At 39.5% G+C, this 18,400-nt stretch overlaps 1 protein-coding gene across 2 annotated transcripts in view; it reads left to right on the top strand.

Annotated features, from left to right (window-relative positions):
• Gabrb1 (gamma-aminobutyric acid type A receptor subunit beta1) overlaps nt 1-18,193 on the top strand; it is a 379,104-nt gene extending 360,911 nt beyond the window's left edge. For both annotated transcript variants that reach the window (XM_026386524.1, XM_026386515.2), the window contains exon 9: nt 17,849-18,193. In XM_026386524.1, coding sequence (XP_026242309.1) covers nt 17,849-18,193 — 345 coding nt within the window. The remainder of the gene's footprint in view (nt 1-17,848) is intronic.
• The last annotated feature ends 207 nt before the right edge of the window (nt 18,194-18,400 follow it).

Here is an 18,400-nt window from a genome sequence, read left to right as displayed (position 1 = left end):
CATCTTAAGAGTAAAGGCTAAATCAAGAGAATCAAGTAATAAGGTAGTCCCTGAGATTAAGGGAAAGATGAAAACAGACCCATCCTAACACACAGGAAACCAAGTCTCTTCATATTCCAGGTGATGTGTTGGGAATAGAGTTGCCTACCAAAATAAAGTCCAACATTCTTCCGCAAAGATAACATAACCCAGTCTCTACAGTGCATCATTATATAATCAAAAATCACTAACATGAGAAGAAACAGGAAAATGTGATCAGATTCCAAGAGAAAATATTTAGTCAATAGAAGTATGCCTTCAGAAGCCTCCAATATTGGCTTAAAAGATAGATACTATAAAATAACTACAATTAATATATTTACAGTCTGTAAGATATAGCCCAGAATTGGAAATAGCCAAAGTATCCCGAAATAGGTAAATGATGAAACAATCTGCAGTACATTCATACTATAGAATACTATCTCAATAAAAAGGAATAAATTATTGATGCATGCAACAACTTGGATGGATCTAAGGAGCAATCTTTAAAAAAATTATGTGCCATGTGATTCCATTTATATAATATTCCTGAAATAACCAATCTACAGAGATAAAGAATTAGTTAGTGGTTGCCAGTAGTTAGTGATAGATAGAAAAGGAGTGGATGGGCGTGATTGTGTTATGGTTTGAATGCGAGGTGTCCCCAAAAGTGTCCCTAAAACTTCAAAGGAGAAAGAATTTGGTTGTGAGAGGCTTAACCCAATCAGTTAATTAGTCACTTAACAGGACAACTGGATGGTAATTGAAGGGAGGTAAGATGTGGCTGGAGGAAGTAGGGCATTGGGGGTGTGGCTTTGGGATATATATTTGTATCTGGAAAGTGGAGTCTCTCTCTCTCTCTCTCTCTCTCTCTCTCTCTCTCTCTCTCTCTCTCTCTCTCTCTCTCTTTCCTGATTACCATGTGAGCCACTTCCCTTTGCCACAGTCTTCTGCCCCGATTCAGCCTCACCTGACCCCTGAGGAATGAAGCTTGCTGGCTATAGACTGAGACCTCTAAAACTGTGAGCCCCCAAATAAACTTTTCCCCTGCTGCAGTTGTTCGGGTTGGGTTTTTAAGTCACAGCAGCAAAAAAAAAAAAAAATCTGACTAAAACAGACAGTATGAAAGAGTTCTTTGCTATAGCGGAATAATTCTCTATCTTGATTACAGTGGTGGTTACACAAATCTATGCATGAAATAAAATTTCATAGAACTATTCACATTTTATATCAATGACAGTTTCTTGGTTTTTATAGAATTATTGTACAATAGTTGTATCAAATATCATCTCTGGGAAAAACTGAGTTAACACAGGACTTTCCCATGCTATCTTTGCAAACTTCTAAAAACAATTTCAATATAAAAGTTTAAAATAAAATCAGTAGGAAAATATTACTATCATGTATAAAAGATGAGGGGCTTTAGAAAATGCTTGAAACTATGAAAAAGAACCAAAAAAAACCACAGAATTGAAAATGTCCTTAAGTGGATTAATACCACACTATATACAACAGAAGAAAAGATTTGCAAAATTGAAATTTTGTGAATTTGTTTTACTAGTCTTATGAATTCTGCTATTTTGGAGATGGCTTAACTGACAGCCCTACTCTCCATTTGTATTTGGTACCCCTGTTCATTGTTTCCATGGGATCCTTTGTATAGTAGGACTTTCAAAATAGTGAATGTATGTTTGTGTAATTATCTTCACATCCACCTCTCTTATTAAACTGGATATGCACCGGGGCCCTTGTCTACTATGCTTACTGTTCTTTTCTTAGTGGCTAGAACAGGGCAGATACCAAAGAAGTACCTGTTAAAAGAATGAATAAATGAAAGGCCTCCTCCACAGAAGATTAGATTTTAGAGATGGCACAAGATAATGAGTGTTACATCATAATGTTTTATAAAATTACTGTATGTTCATAATGAGAAAAGGAGATTAGAGTTCACTTCAACTTCTGCCCCAAAGTATCTTACTGCACCTGTCACTTTGATTTTCAATTTTTTAAGCATGCTTTATATCAACCTCTGCTACTCTTTCAGAATCAGAACTCTATAATATTACATATAATAGTCAGCGGAGTGTTGTGGCTAAGGCTTTATTAGATTCTCCATATTTACATAGACTAATAATAGATTGTTACTGTTCCATTCAACTTGTAACCATCCCTGCAGCTACTTAGGTTTGTCAGATCCTGACTTCTTTATCTTTTTCTAAAACCAGGGGCTCAGAGGGACAGTATGTCTATAACAAACTTCTGTTCGGTATCTTATCTTCAACAGTCAAATTAACAATGCAAACTGTGTGGCATTTAAAAATGCCATCCTATGGTTAAACATGAACCCAAAAGATATTAGATTTTTTTCCCCCTTTTATATAAGGGTTGGATGATCCTCCTCTTTCCTTTTACATGCTTCTAAAACGTTCAATTTAAATGACATATGTGTTGCGGTCCCAGACAGTTTTAATTTGAGAGTTCCCTCACACCTGCCTTGGTATCCTGGAGCATGGAGTGGCATTGTTCATTATTACACATTACTTTTGATAGCCTCAGCTGGGCATCAGGTCAGGGGTGTCTGCACTAAAGCTTCAGAAGTACAGACTTGTATTGATTTATATCTCCACCAGCTGCACTGAAGCCATCTTTTATATGAGCGCAGATGCTGAATCCAGACATTAAGAGAGTTTCAATCTCCAAGGTGATCAAGACTGTAGATTCATGAACCCCTCAGGCATCATTTGAAACTAGAGATGGTATTTAGAGTTTTGAAAGATAGATTTCACAGCACAACAATATTTTAAGTAAGCTACCTCTGGGAGACATTTATACTAACCTGGAACTTTTTAAAGTTGTATATACTGGTCACAGTGCCTGCTTTCTGAAAATAAATGAAAAGGGTAAAATGGATGCATGGGTGGTCTGTGACTAGAGACCACTCATGTCATTGAAGACACTGGGGCAATCTGTCAGGGATTCATATTGAATATGTATTTGCAATCCGAATAGTCAAGAAATAAAATTCTTCCTTTCAGAGTCGGATATTGGTGTAAGTTACACTAATATTGGCCACATGTTGATCTGGCCTCGTCCGTCCCACTCCTCTTCTCTGTAGTGACTCATCCAAACACTCTCAGACAACTTTCTAAATGTAAGTCATCTGTGTATTGTGATGAATTCCAGGGTACAAACACGTGTGAAGTTGGGAATTAAAAGGTGAATGGCTGTGTCCTTAAACCTAACCTGAAACAGCTTTGAACATAATAGCCTTTGATCCTGGACCACACCCCACCCCACTGCCTTGCACTAAGGCCAGCTGGAACACTTAATCTTTTTTTTTTTTTGGGGGGGGGGCAAAGATTGAACCCAGAAGCGCTTAACCACTATACCACCTCCACAGTCCTTTTTTTTATTTTTTTTTATTTTAATTTGTTATATATGGCAGCAGAATGCATTACAATTCATATTACATGTATAGAGCACAATTTTTCATGTCTCTCGTTGTACACAAAGTAGAGTCACACCATTTGTGTCTTCATACATGTACTTAGGGTAATGATGTCCATTTTATTCCACCGTCTTTCCCCATGCCCCCTTCCTTTCCCTCCCACTCCTTTTCCCCTTTGCCCTATCTGGAGTTCATCTAATCCTCCCATGTCCCCCACCACCACATTATGAATCAGCAATCTTAAATCAGAGAAAATATTCAGCGTTTGGATTTTTGGGATTGGCTAAATTCACTTAGCATTATATTCTCCAACTCCATCCATTTACCTGCAAATCCCATTATTTTATTCTCTTTTAATGCTGAATAATATTCCAGAATATGTGTGTGTATGTGTGTGTGTGTGTATGTGTGTGTACACACACATCATATTTTCTTTATCCATTCATCTACTGAAGAGCATCTTAGGTTGGTTCCACAGTTTAGCTATTGTTAATTGTGCTGCTATAAACATTGATGTGGCTGTGTCCCTGTAGTATGTTGTTTTTAAATCCTTTAGGTATAGACCAAGGAGTGGGTCTATATATTAAAAATGGGTCAAATGGTGGTTCTATTTCCAGTTTCCCAAGGATTCTGCATACTGTCCACAGCCATTTTTTTATATTTTATTTAGGAACAGGGTCTTGCTAAGTTGCTTAGGGCCTCACCAAGTTGCAGAGGCTGGCTTTGAACTTATGGTCCACCTGTCTTAGCCTTCCAGGTTGCTGGCATGCAACCACTGCATCAGATTTATCCTTTCTTTGAGGAAGCTTTGACCCTTCTGACTTAGCATCTTGAATTCTGGAGAAACCCAGAATTTTTATTGAAACTCTGTACTGATAATTCATGAATTCTTTAACATTCAAACCCATGCCCAAATTTGGCTTGGTACATTTTTTTTTTCTATTCTCTAGGCTTGGTTTCTCCTACCTATCTCCAGAGTCTTCAGCAGTTTAATTTTTCTTTCCAAGAATTTCTTCCTTTTCCCTCTTCTTTTCTCTCCCTATCTCCCCCACCTTTCTCTCTGATTATTTATTTTTTTCTGTATTCAAATAGCTAAGATTATTTTCATAAATGAGAAAGAAATTTAACTTATTTAACTAGCTTTGAAAAAAAAGTGGGGGTTTGATTTACTCCAGCTCACACAACTGAAGGTCCAGGCATGGTTCTATCTATATTCCATTACTCAAACATGTCATCACAGAGGAGCCCTCTTCATCTCTGAATTATGCTTTGCTTTATATTGTCTACTTTCAGTAGACTCTTCATCTTGACCCCAAACCTTTAATTTCATAGTGTCAAGCTCTATAATCTAAAACAAAAGTGCTTTTCTTATAGTTCCCAAAACAACAAAAAGTCCTAGAATTAAATCTTTTTTTTTTTTTTTGTATAAACTTGGGTCATATTCTCTCTCATGCAGAAGTCAATTCTTTCTACTAGGAAGACAGTGTTATGGTTTAGATGCAAAGCTCAAAAAGTTCATATGTGAAACAGTGCAAGAAGGTTTAGAGGTGAAATGATTGGGTTATGAGAGCCTTAACACAATCGGAAAATTAATTCCATGATAGGGATTAACTGCATGTTAACAGTAGGAGGCAGGTAGTAGCTAGAGGAGATGGGTCCCTAGGGTATGCCTTTGGGGTATTTACTTCATCCTTTATTGAGCAGGGCTCGCTCTCTTTGCTTCCTAGCACCGTGCTCCCAGTTGACTTCCTCTGCCACACACTCCTGCCATCATGTTCTGCATCATTCCCAGCTCTGAGGAATGGAGTCAGCCATCTGTGGACTGAGACTTCTGAAACCATGTGCCTCCAAATAAACTTTTCCTCCACTAATTGTTCTTGTCAGGTCTTTTAGTCACAACAGAAAAAAAAAAAAAAACTGACGAAAACAGATGGAAAACACTAAATTCTTAGTTTGGGACCACATTGCATGCCCTGGAGCCTAGAAGATGTAATCAGGCTACTTCAACTACAAGTACCAAAAACATCAAGGGAGTGTTATCAAAGGAATGTAGAAAGGAATCAGATAGATCAAACCAATAGGCATCACCACAACCAACCCAAATTCTTGGAATGCTTATGTAAAATGCAGACTGGGAGAACCTTAATCTAGAATGAAATTAACTCATACCTGTATTTGTAACAATTGATTATTTTTGACATGCACACTACTGTCCCTAACCAGCAGGCATTCTTGGCCATTGAAACTCATACAGCTCGGAAAGATGGCTGCAGTTTGGGTTTCAGAGTTCCCCACTCTGCAGACATTTACTTAGCCCTTCAGGATCAGGTCTGGAAGGACAACAAAAAAGCACCTGTCCTCCTGGGGCTTATATCCCCATTAAGGTAACTGACAAATGTGCCCTAATTACATGAAAGAAAGGGATGGTGGCAGAGAGCTGTAGGGGATGAGGCAGAGATAACCATTGAATGTTCTGCTCTGACCACAATGGGTTGTCTTTGTTGTCTGTTTGTTCTTTGAACTGTCATTTCATGCTCCTAAGTCCTCAGAGCATTTTCACATTTTCACCTGCCCAGACTTTCTTCTAGAATGTTCTTTCCAAATTAATATGCTGTTTGTGGATTAGGGTGAAAAATTTGAATTTCATTCTATGACTTAGGGAGTACCAGAAGATTTTAGCAGAGGAGATATTTTGAGTTTTTGAAAGATCACTATAGCTGCTTTGCATAGAAAAGACCACAGGGCTGCTGCATTCCTGGAATGAGGAAGATCAATTACAAAGCAAGAGGTGAAGATTGAGAGAAGTAGGCAGAATCAGGATATATTTCAAAATGGAAATATTTGGACTTGCTAACTACAGAGAATGGGAGAAATGCAGAAAAGAAAGGAATCTAGAATAATTTTATCTACCTGAGTAACGTTCTAGAAAATCACTGTTGCTTCATTTTATCTCTATCAAGAAAAGAATGTGCAATTGTTTAGGTTTATGCAGGTTTAGACTTAACCATTCATTCTTTCTCAAAATGTTAGTTTCCACTTCTACCTTTAATTGTAAGGACATGCAAACAGATGTGTAGATCATGAGCAGAGCCTTTCAATGTCCCCCTTACCTTCCCCACCATGACCAAAAAAAAGTTTTCAGGAAATCCAGGCCAAAAGATCAGGATTGGGTAGCCATGATGAGAACAAATGATTGACAGCAACAGCATGAATATGGTTCTGTATGAGAGGGCGGGGAAGATGTAGGCTGTGGCCATTAAGGCTCTCTGCAATCTTCAAGGGAAGGGAGGCTTTTGCACTGTGCAGTTTCATTAAGAAGATTGTAGGCTTCTTGAGGACCGTGAATCAGCTCATTCTGCAGCCAGCCACTTCACTTGGATTCCTGCTCTGTACTTCAAAATCACTCAGCAAATATAAATCCATTTGAGTTGGCTAGCAAGGAGGAAATAACTTCTGTTTGCAAAGTAGATTAAGGCCTGGAGATATTCCTCAATAGGGCTTTAAAACTGTCACTGAAAACAAGACTGTATTTTATTTTGATTACACTGAAGTGAGTTCTGCTATATTTATATATTAAAAATATCCAGAACAGTCAAATTCAGTGAGTGGCTATGTTATTCACAACCTAAGGCAATCTTTGTGGATGTTGGGGGCAAAGAGAAAAAGCCTGGGAGTGAAATGAAAGGGTAGGAGAAAGGCAGAATGAAAACTAAAAATATAAATAAATAAATTTATACATTTGCTTGGGGTTTCTGTTGAGAGGAAAAAAAAACAGCTCCCCCCTCAGTGTCTTTAATCATTTGAGAATCACCCTCATGATTTTTGTCATACCCTTTTTACCAGTCAGGATTCTCCAGAGAAATAGAGCCAAGAGAAATAGAGCCAATAGAAATAGAACCAAGATGACTATAAAAAGAGATTTATTTTAAGGAATCATCTCATGCAATTTTTAGAGCTGGTGAGTTCAAAGTCTGTAGGGCAGGCAGCAGGCTAGAAACTCAGCTGAGAGTTAACATTGCAATCCTGAGTCCAAAATCTGCAGGTCATGCTGGAACCTCAGTGGATTTCTCCATTATAGTTTTGTAACAGAATTTCTTCTTCCCCAGGAACCATGTTTTTTGCTCTTCAAGCTGTCAACTATTTGCATGAGGCCCACTTACATCATCAAGTATAATCTTCTTTACTTAAAAGAACTGATGATAATTGTCAGTCACATCTACAAAACATCTCAGAGCAACATCAAGACTAGTGTTTGACCAATCAACTAGAGACCAGAGCCTAGCAAGGTTGACATATAAAATTAACAATTATGCCCTTTACCATTGTTATTATTATTCATTCATTCATTCATTCCCAGCAGCTATTCCCACATGCCATGCACATTTCTCATCTTGAATAAGACAAAGTCCCTGCTCTCCTGGAGCAGCATTCTAATGGGACATCCAGAGAAAAAAAAACACATTGGACAGGGAAAGAGATCAATTCTGCTCTGGCCTTTTCCAGACTAAGGTGTTTTTAAATATCCATACAAAGTTATTTTATGGGCTATTCTGTAGTAAGTTTCAGGAGAATATAAGAAAATGTGAATTACTTTGAACTTGTTACTTGTTATAATGAAATATGAGCACCAGTGTATTGTTAAGGAAACAATGTACAAAATCAACAAGTTAGGATAATGGTTCTATTTTTCTAAATACATTAAGAGAAATATATATATATATGTTTTGTTTTGTTTTCTTCATAATGCTACCTGATCTTTTTTTTTAAGCAGACAAATTTGTGAGGAAGGGAGATATTGATTGTTGTCCTAATTAAGAATGAAAGTTCTAAGAGTTCAGTGACATTATCTGCTTTGTTTACCACTACTTTCCCAGGATTATTGTGTCCTCAGACTTACAATTTAATAACAGATATTATGGGATTGTGTTTGCTTTTTGTAGTACAGGGGATTGAACCCAGGCACTCTACCACTGAGCTACATCTCCAGTACTTTTTATTTTCTATTTTGAGATAATCTTACTAAGTTGCCCAGGTCGGATTTGAACTTGTGATCTTTCTGCCTCTGCCTCTCAAGTTGCTGGGATTATAAGCATGCAACACTGTGCCTGGTGATCACTGTTGTTGATAATCATTGTGCTACAATATGCCAGTTTAATAAGGAAGGAGAGAAGAAGCTAGTTATCCCTTCCTGTCACAGGTCTTTATATAGCAAAAATCTCAGGTTCTCCTTTACACATGAGCCCCTCCAAGATTTGCCTGGGGTCAGTTAGGCCCAAGTCCAGGTATCATGACCTTCTAAAAGAAGATAAGAAAAGGCTCAGTAGGTCTGAAAGTGGACCTCATGGTCACAGGAAGCAAACTTCAAAAGCACTCTTGGAAGGAGCACTGATAACCTGCATTTGAAAGAAGTCACAGTATGTATACAGTAAAACATTTATAATAAATGTGAGGAGGGAGGAAGTCTCACATTTGTACAGGCAAATACAACCTTGGAGTGTTATTTGTTGAGATCTCTGAATTTCTAGAATGAGCGACATAACATTCCATTGCATATGGAGGGGCTGGTTTTCTCATCAGTGTCTGGAACCATGCCCGAGGCAGGGTAGGCACTCTATAAACAGTACTGAATAAATTAGAGAGTAAATGAACGAACTAATAACATTTTAAATGTTTATCTATGTTCCTCCTAAAATTACCTCTTGCCTGCCGAATAAGGACTGGAGTAGTGTGGAGTGTTAGCAAGTCCTTGGGGTTGCAGATCTAAAGCCATATTCTCTGCTTCTCTCCATTAATCATCTCAGACATCCATTTGGATCATGTCTGAAGTGGAAGAGAGAGGGTTTATTTTTTATTCCACCTGAAGCCTTAATGATCATTTTCTCTAAATTTAGATTCAATGATACTCTAATCATAAAAGAAATCAGCTTGTTGATTTGAGGGGTATAGTTAATATATGCAGTCATTTCTTCCAATATTAAACAGACTTACATTACCAATGGACAACTTCAGTCCTTACCGACAAGTGCAGCAGGGTCCCACGTGCAGATGCCAAATGAGATAATAATCCAGGAAACGCAAAGCCAGGCATGCATGCCTTCTTATTCCAAAACTGCCCATCAGACAGATCAGTGAAGAGCAGGGGAGGGAGAGGAGAAATGAAGTGGGATGTGATCTTGCCTTCACTTATCTCCTGGAAATTGGAGTCAGAATTCCCTTTCTTGGAGAGTCTTGAGAAGTGGGGTCTGATTATCCCACTTAACAGTTATTTCAACATCATCAATGCCTAAGAAAATCTAACATTTACACCTGCCCTAAAAACCAGTGTATTAACATTTTCATATGCTTCAATTCCTTCTTCCTCAAGGTTTAAAAAGTCTTCATTGTCGGGATCATGCCCAACTCGGATGATTCTTCCTCGTTAGCTAGGTGGCATTTGATAACTACAGATGAAGTGAGCTACAACATGGTTGCTTGCTGCTCCTGGAGATGTGAGAAAAACAATAGCCATTTTCCTTGCAGATAATAGTTTGGGAAAGCTATATCAATTGTAGATATAAAACTACCTTGGATGTCCTTATATGGTTAAGATGAGGAGAAAACCACTCTTGTCCATAGGTCAAAGGTTAATGTAGAAACAACGAGAAACTTGCTGATGTCTACAGTGTCATGGCCAAGCTACCATGCATACACCTTTACCAGAAGCTAGAAGTCGGAGAGTGAGTTGAAATCTCAGACCTCATAAGAGAAACACATTTAAAAAAAAAAAAAGTTACATGGCTCTTCTTAAATTTTCCCTAAAAGGAACATGGTAATTTTGATTTATCTATAAAGCAATGAAATTAGCTTTTATATGTAGTTGCCAACCTGTATTCATTATATGTCACACCACTTAAAGTTATGATTTCTAGCTCAATGCTGGAGAATACTTCGAGGGATTTGCACAAACCAATAAATCTCGTAATCTTTAGGTACATTTGAATGTGCACCTAAATAAAAGTTACCTACAATATCTTAATAAAATGTACCTTGTTTGCCAATACTTCTGTTTAATGAGAAGCATCTGCATATTTCACTGACCAATTCTAAATTTTAGCAACTTGCTTTTTTAGAGACATTCATAATAATGCTAAAATACAGATCAAGGCATTTAGTTTCATAAGTTTTGCTTTGTTTTTAAGAATGCTGTATTCTTCCTGGAATGTTCTCCATAATCAAAGTCTGCCAAAGATGGAAACAAATCCTTGAAATGACGTAGGAAACACCTTCTATTTATACATGAGGATACCAAGACCCAGATTTATCCAAGGTCATTTCTCAGCAGTTAGTAACAAAATCAGGATGAGAACACAACTTTCAGCTCCCAATCCACTGTTCTATCCCCTACCCATCCTTGAACTAAAGCCATGCTCCATGAAGCCTCTGTGGTCGCCAATGATTTATCAATTTTAGGAAACCCTAACCATGATCTATACTATACCATTTAGCATATGGTTAAAAACACTTTATTGTCAGTCCAAATACCATACATTAGTCATGTATCTCCAAAAGAGTTTATCTCCGAAGGACAAATACCCATGATCTAGGCCGGTGGCGTGGGCGGGGCCTGGGCGTTTGCGCTTGCGCTGAGGGCGCAGGGACCTGTGGTCATTACTTTTGACCCAAGCCACAACGGTTAGCGCTCATCTTGGTCCCGTCTTCTCCAACGGTCAAGGTCCAACAGCTGTCCCTGGACTAGGGAATCACTCGGCATGGGAGCACAGAGATCGTGGACAAATTCTTGTCATTTGGCATCAACAGTATTCTGTGCCAATATGGAAACCTTCATTCAGGTGCAGAAGTATAGATTCACCTTGCTGGTAACTACTGTCCCTGAGCTTATAAAGCACCTCAACAGTGTAGTGGAACAGCTTGAAGTCCTTATAGCAACCCTAAGATCGGATGCCATCTTATGCCTGCTTTAGAGATGAACAGGTTGAGCGCTGATCGTTTAAGGACGGCACAGCAGGAGCGAAGGTGGCATGCTGTCGTTCAGATGTTGCAGGCCCCCAGAGACTGTGTGCTGAAGGCTTGGTCCCCAGGATGGCGCTATTGGGAAATGACCTTAAGAAGTGGGCCTGTTGGGAAGCCCCAGGCCACTGGAGTGTGTCCTTGCAGTGATGGGGGACCCAGCCCTTCCTCCTTCTGCTTCCTGGCCCACCTTGAGCTGTTTTGCCTTTATGCGCTCCCACAGCCACAGCCACAGCTGACACAAGCTCAGAAGCAAGAGGGCCAATCAGTCACAGGCTGGAATCTCCAAAAGTGTAAGCCCAAGTAACCCCTTCCTCTTTATAAGTTATTGATCTTAGCTATTTTGTTACCATGATGGTGACCAAGCACTTCTCTGAAGGAACCGCAACTGATAGAGAAAAGCCAAAGTGCATGGAGGCAGGATGCTCCTGCCAAGCCAACCAGCAAGTATCAGCAGCGACCATCAGGCCTGGGCACACCACCACAGTCATGCTTCAGATGAGGAGACCTTGCCAGAGCTGCACATCCCCCCGTCCTGAGGCCAGAGTAGAACCTCAACTTGTAGACACCCAAGCTCATGCTTTCTCCTGTCACCTCCCTGCCTTCCTTTCCAGGATTGAGCCAAGATGGCTTCTGTCTTCTGAGTGGTAGAGGAGGGATTTCCCTGCAACAGCCTACCTTCCCAAATCCCACCAGGACAGGACAAATGGCTCTGCCACTTGAAGGATTGAATTCACGTGTGTACTGAAACAAACTGGGTCTTAGAGTTGTTCTGAGTTTCATGTTCCAAAGGACCCCACTCCCTAGGCATAAAAGCAAGAGCATGCATTATCTTCTTGGTGACTTGGTCCTCCAGACCTGAGCTGCACAGCAGACTGGGAGAGATACACACCCGCAGGTGTGGGCCATCATGTGGTTAAATCTGTACTACAGCTTCACCCAGCGCAGCGCTACAAGAAGGCCCCTTAGGAGCCCCATTCTGGCTTGTGGCAGCTGCTCTAGGAGATTGAACACAGAGAGGACGCCTTGTAGGGCATCACTCAAGAAGTAGTGGACACAGACAGGCAACAATGTGGGTATTAAATAATCCAAAGAAAATACAAAAGAAACAAAGAATAGGTCTTAAAACTATATTGCCTAAAATATTTCCCTGAATCACTAGTGTGCTTTAACTTGGGCAAAATTAATTAATATCTAATGCAAATATATTTAAAACTGTTGTGATATTCCAGAATGTACTCAACTGAAAAGCTTGCTGATAAAATAGTTAAAAGTTCTCCCTTTAAGGAGTGATTCTGGAGTGATGTCCAGCAATGAAACCCCAAAGCCTGTATCCGGGTGACTCATTCCAGGCGTGAATGCACAAAGTGTTGGCTAATTCAATTCCTGGGCCACATGTGGACTTCTCTGACTAGTGACTGTCAGCCACTAAGGTCATCTGAAATCTCTCTCCTGGCCCATGGGTTTCTGCATGCCCTTGTCCTACATGCAGGGTGTGCACACTGGTCAGATTCCATGTTACCAATACGATGGCGAGGTATGCCTCTCTCTTTACATTGGCTCTGTGCGTGTGGCAGGATAAAACCCTTTGGCCATGGCTGCTATTTTGGTGGATAAAACTGTAAACTACAAGTGGACATTTTCTAAGAGTGCCTTGGTTGTGGCTTTGAGTCATACCCAGGGTGAACTGCACATTACCTCCTGGTTGGGGGCTATTTTCTCCTCATCACTTCCTTGAGCCATGATACCAAGCCACTTATCATAGTAATGGTGTGATAATATGCTTCCTTGGACATTTGGAAGAAAATATTTCCATAGAAAACTATTATTCTTATGGAAAAACATATACCTATTGCAGGAATTACAGAGAAAGCATTCACTTGATAATTCCCACTTAGTTCCAGTCCCCTCACAGACGCTGGCAGGTGGCCTTCCACAGGCCATGGATCTGGCTGTGCTGACCTGCACCCTCTCCTCAAGGAAAACCAGAGCCAAAGAGCAGCATATGGGAGTCTCCTCCTATCATCTGAAACTTCCTCTTTGTGGGCATTTAAGCAAACCAGGATAAACTAACAAGGTAGCAGATAAATCATGCTAAAAACCTGCTCTTCTCTTGAATGGAAATAAGCACACACATTTTGCTTATTTCTTTAAAAAAATGATCTATATTTTTCTTGACTTCTCCACAGCACCTAGGAAAACCATGTGATTTGCTCTTCATCTTCTGGAGTACTTTTCCCTGCTTCAGGGAATCAACACTTTGCTCCTTGTAACTTCATCCCCTATCATCCTTAGAAACATTCACTTTCATACACATGATCTTTCGATCACAGGCTTGAGCTGTGTGGTGTGTGTGTGTTTGAACACACGTGACAGGCCATGGGCTGCACCCAGCTTATCATCCCCAGTGACATTCACTGTCTCCCAGGCTCAACCCTCAAGGAAACATCAGCACACTTTCATATCCGATGTCCCCGTCACTTGGAAATGTAGTACCTCCTGGATCACCACGTTTCCAGTTCCGAAAGCATCCCTCTACACTTCCATATACTTGACTGTTTCATTCACTCCCACAAATACGCCTTTATCAACCCTTTTTACCCCTATCAACTGAGTTCAAGTTTCATTTGACACCCTGTTATGGTTTAGATATGAAGTGTCCACCAAAAGCTCTTGTATGAGACAGTGCAAGAAAGTTTAATGGTGAAATGATTGGGCTATGAGAGCCTTAATCAGTGCATTAATTGACTGATAGGGATTAACTGGGTGGTAACTGTAAGCAGGTAGGGTGTGGCTGAAGGAGGTGGGTTTCTGGGGCATGTCTTTGGGGTATTTTGTCCATGTTGAGAGGAGTCTCTCTCTGCTTCCTGATGCAATGTTCTGAACTGCTTTCCTCTGCCACACCCTTTTGCCATGACGGTCTGCCTCACCTCTGGCACAGAGCAATGGAATTGGCCATCTTTGGACTAAGATCTCTGAAATTGTGAGTGCCAAATAAACTTTTCCTCTTTGAAAATTATTCTTGTCAGGTCATTTGGTTACCACAGCAGAAAAGTTGACTAAAACACATCCTATCCTGAAATGTGCAACTGTTTTATTTCTTGCTTTGAACTACAAACTTGTAAAGGGGAGTCCATACAAACTGCCTGTGTGCACCTCCTAGCCACCAGTTCAGTCCTTCACCCCTTGCCATCTAGGTTTTGCTTCAGCCTTTATTCTAAACTCAAAAATAGCCTCATCAATAATCCATGAGAATTTTCTACAAGTTATTTCCTCCTGTTCTCTCTGAACACTGCTGTCCATTCTTTCCTTCTGGCTACTCTGCATTCTTTTATTATTTTCCTCATTCTCTGGTTTTCCAATGTCTCTTTCACTAATTCCATATCTACTTCTCACCTCTTAAATAGTTTCAGTTCTAACATTATTCCAGGCATCACCGCATATATACAGTACTGGCCACCCTCACCTCCAAGATGCCCAAGTATGTCACAAATTCAACAAAAACAGCAAACTTTTTTTAAAAACCCTTTGATGCTCCACACACTAAAGTCTCCATTTCTGCTAATGACAATATAATCTTCTCAGCGCAACAAACTGAAAATTTCTGAATCACCTTTACTTCTCTCTCCTATAAATCAGGTTAATTCTATTTTTATTTTAATTGTTTTTTAAAGGTCCCTTTTTAGTTTAGTTCTTCCATTTCTTTCTAATGCACTGCCCTCCTTATCTATCCTCCAACACTTTTATACCTCTGGATGGGAAAGGAGGACCTAAACCTAAAAATATCATTACACATGGTATATGCTAAGGGATTAATAAATTGAAAAAAACAGAGGTCTCTAATTGGCTATTTGAATGCCAAATCTGAAAGATGTGTTTTGTTTGGCCTGAAGAGTATTTTTATAATTTTGAGCAAACTTTCCCTAAAGACTTCAAATAAAAATCTAGATGTTCAGGTAGTCTAGCAAAGGAGAACATCTGGCAGCACTGAGGTCTACAGCTATCAGCTGGATTTGACTTGTGGTGTCTTCTTAAGAGACTTACCCCACCATAATCCTTACCACTCTCTAGTTCCAATTATTTATATTCACCTGCTTCTACTCATTCAAGCTTCTTGGTATCTGAGTAAATTTTGCTTTTAAAGTCAGAACTAGGGCTAGGGATGTGGCTCAAGCGGTAGCGCGCTCGCCTAGCGTGCGTGTGGCCTGGGTTCGATCCTCAGCACCACATACAGACAAAGATGTTGTGTCCGCCGAGAACTAAGAAAACATAAATAAATATTAAAATTCTCTCTCTTTCTCTGTCCCCCCCCTCTCACTCTATTTTATTTTATTTTTTATTTTTTTTAAAGAGAGAGTCAGAACTAAATTTTTGATGGTAAGGATGCTATTTTGCATGTATGTCTGACTACTAATAATGAATCTAGCACAATGGTAAGCACCCATTATATGTTTGGAGAAAATTGTTGAGATTATTATCAGGAAAGGTATAAAAGTACACAGAGAAAATAGGATTTAAATTGAATCCTGAATAAAACAGTTTGATTTGATTAACCTGTAAAGAAGAGAGAAAACTCTACTTGGTACAAAAAAAATACTATACTTTATCCCAAATTGAGTGCTAATTTGTTTACTGCTAGGCAATTTACTTAACCTCTGTGAGCCTAAGTTTACCTATCTGCTGAACTATGATATAATATATTTCATAGTGCAGTTATGAGAAATAACCAAGATATATAATTACACAGTATGATTAATAAGTAGTAGTTAATAACAACAAAAAATACTAACTCCCTAAATAAGAAGTCAATAGATGAGCAGGGTCAGGGCATAGTGAGTAGTCCAGTTAGACTAGAGTGAAATGCAAACAAGAATGGAGAGAGATACAGACCTGAACCAGTCACCATTTCTCTCCAACCAACTCAAGGCTTAAAGTTATCAGCTGAGCCATTAACTGTGGGAAGTGACAGAAGCCAAGGATTCTGAAGAAATCCTTCCTCAATAGAAAGTACATGAGCTCCGAATCAGATTCAGATCTGGCACTTACTAGCAGGGTAAACCTGAGCCAGTTTGTTAACTGTTCTAGTTCTCTGTTTCCTTATCTATAAAATGGGGATGGAATGACGTATTTTTTTAAAATAACATAAAAAGGATGGTATGAAGCACAAACAAATAATACATTTGAAGCATCTAGCAGTTGGCTAGGCACATGGTGGACACTCAAATTACATCATGAATACCAGCATCTTGTACCACCTTTTCACTCTTGTGTGTCTTTTCCCTCTTCTTTACTAGGCTCTTTTTGCCTCCCTACGGATATCCATGTTTTCAACAAGTGTTTATTGAAAATTAATCTCACTTGAAAGCATTTATTATAAGTCAGGCATAATGCTATTAACACTAGCTTTAAACAACGCTACCTATCTTGCCCATGAAAGTACTTCAAATTCACGTGCATAAGTGAGCCATGCACCTCCCTGTAAATCAATTTGCAAAATATACTGGCTTGACCAAAATGTGTCCACATATCTTATATGTGTAATGTGTAGACCAAAATGTGTTCACATATTCTGAAGTTCCAAGAGTATATGTGTAAGCATAGCAAAAGGAAGCTGGGATAGGTATCGCTGAAATGGCAAGAAGCAACAGTAAACAATGCTAAAGGAACTAAGTTAAAGTATAAGGAGACACATGCTTTAACCCATTAATTCCCATTTCTGGCAAGTTAGCCTGAGGAAATAATTATAGACATGCACAACAATTTAAAAGATGTTCCTTCCAGGTTTGTTCATAAAACTATAAAAGTAAAACTAATTTTAACATCTAACAATAAATAAATTATGGTTTATCCAAGTAAATTATTAATAATTGATGTCACAGAGTATCTGATAAAATGGAAAGATGATCAGGATATATTAACTGACAATAGCAAAACACGTGGATAAACATGAAAAGATTAAGGCTAGCAAAATATTAATGATTGACTATGAAGGTACATTCTGGATTTTCACTTTTTGTTTCTAGCTTTAAATGTTTTACAACTAGAAAAAATGATAGGCGCAGGCTAAATATGCAAATAAGCACACTAATGGTTTGGGGAGTGGAGATACATGATGACTAAATAAATGGTAAGATAGCTACCAAAATAGGTGATTGATAAATAAAGATAGATGATAGATTGACAGCTAGATGCCTGGCTAGACAGACACATGAGAGATAGATGGATGATTAGATAATCTCCACATCCAGGAGGCACGCAGAGTCAGATGGCTATCAAGAATGCTTAATGAACCTCATAGGTGTCCTCAGTGACAGGTTGATGACAACAAGCGAATGATCCAGCAGTTGTGTCTGAGCCTGTGGTTTCTGCCTTCAGGTCGACGCCCATGGGAACATTCTCCTCAGCACCCTGGAAATCAGGAACGAGACCAGCGGCTCAGAGGTGCTCACGGGCGTGAGCGACCCCAACACCACCATGTACTCCTACGGCAGCGCCAGCATCCAGTACCGCAAGCCGCTGAGCAGCCGCGAGGGCTATGGGCGCGCCCTGGACCGGCACGGGGTGCCCAGCAAGGGGCGCATCCGCCGGCGCGCCTCGCAGCTCAAAGTCAAAATCCCCGACTTGACTGACGTGAACTCCATAGACAAGTGGTCCCGAATGTTTTTCCCCATCACCTTTTCCCTTTTTAACGTCGTTTATTGGCTTTACTATGTACACTAAGATCTGTCCTAATGGTTCAATTTAGACTACTTTCCTCTTCTCTTGTTTTTTAACCCCCCAGGTCCCCAACAGCGATACTGCTGTGTTTTTTGAGGTAAGAGATTCAGCCATCCAACGGGTTTTAGGTCTTGCATATCGATTTTATTACTGCACCATGTTTACTTCCAAAAAAAAAGTATTTTTTTTCCAGTCTACTGTGGTCCAGGT

Source organism: Urocitellus parryii, chromosome 10 (assembly GCF_045843805.1).
Source record: "Urocitellus parryii isolate mUroPar1 chromosome 10, mUroPar1.hap1, whole genome shotgun sequence".
Taxonomy (NCBI): Eukaryota; Metazoa; Chordata; class Mammalia; order Rodentia; family Sciuridae; genus Urocitellus; species Urocitellus parryii.
Note: the sequence above shows the minus strand (reverse complement) of the source record. Positions and strands in the feature narration are given on the sequence as shown.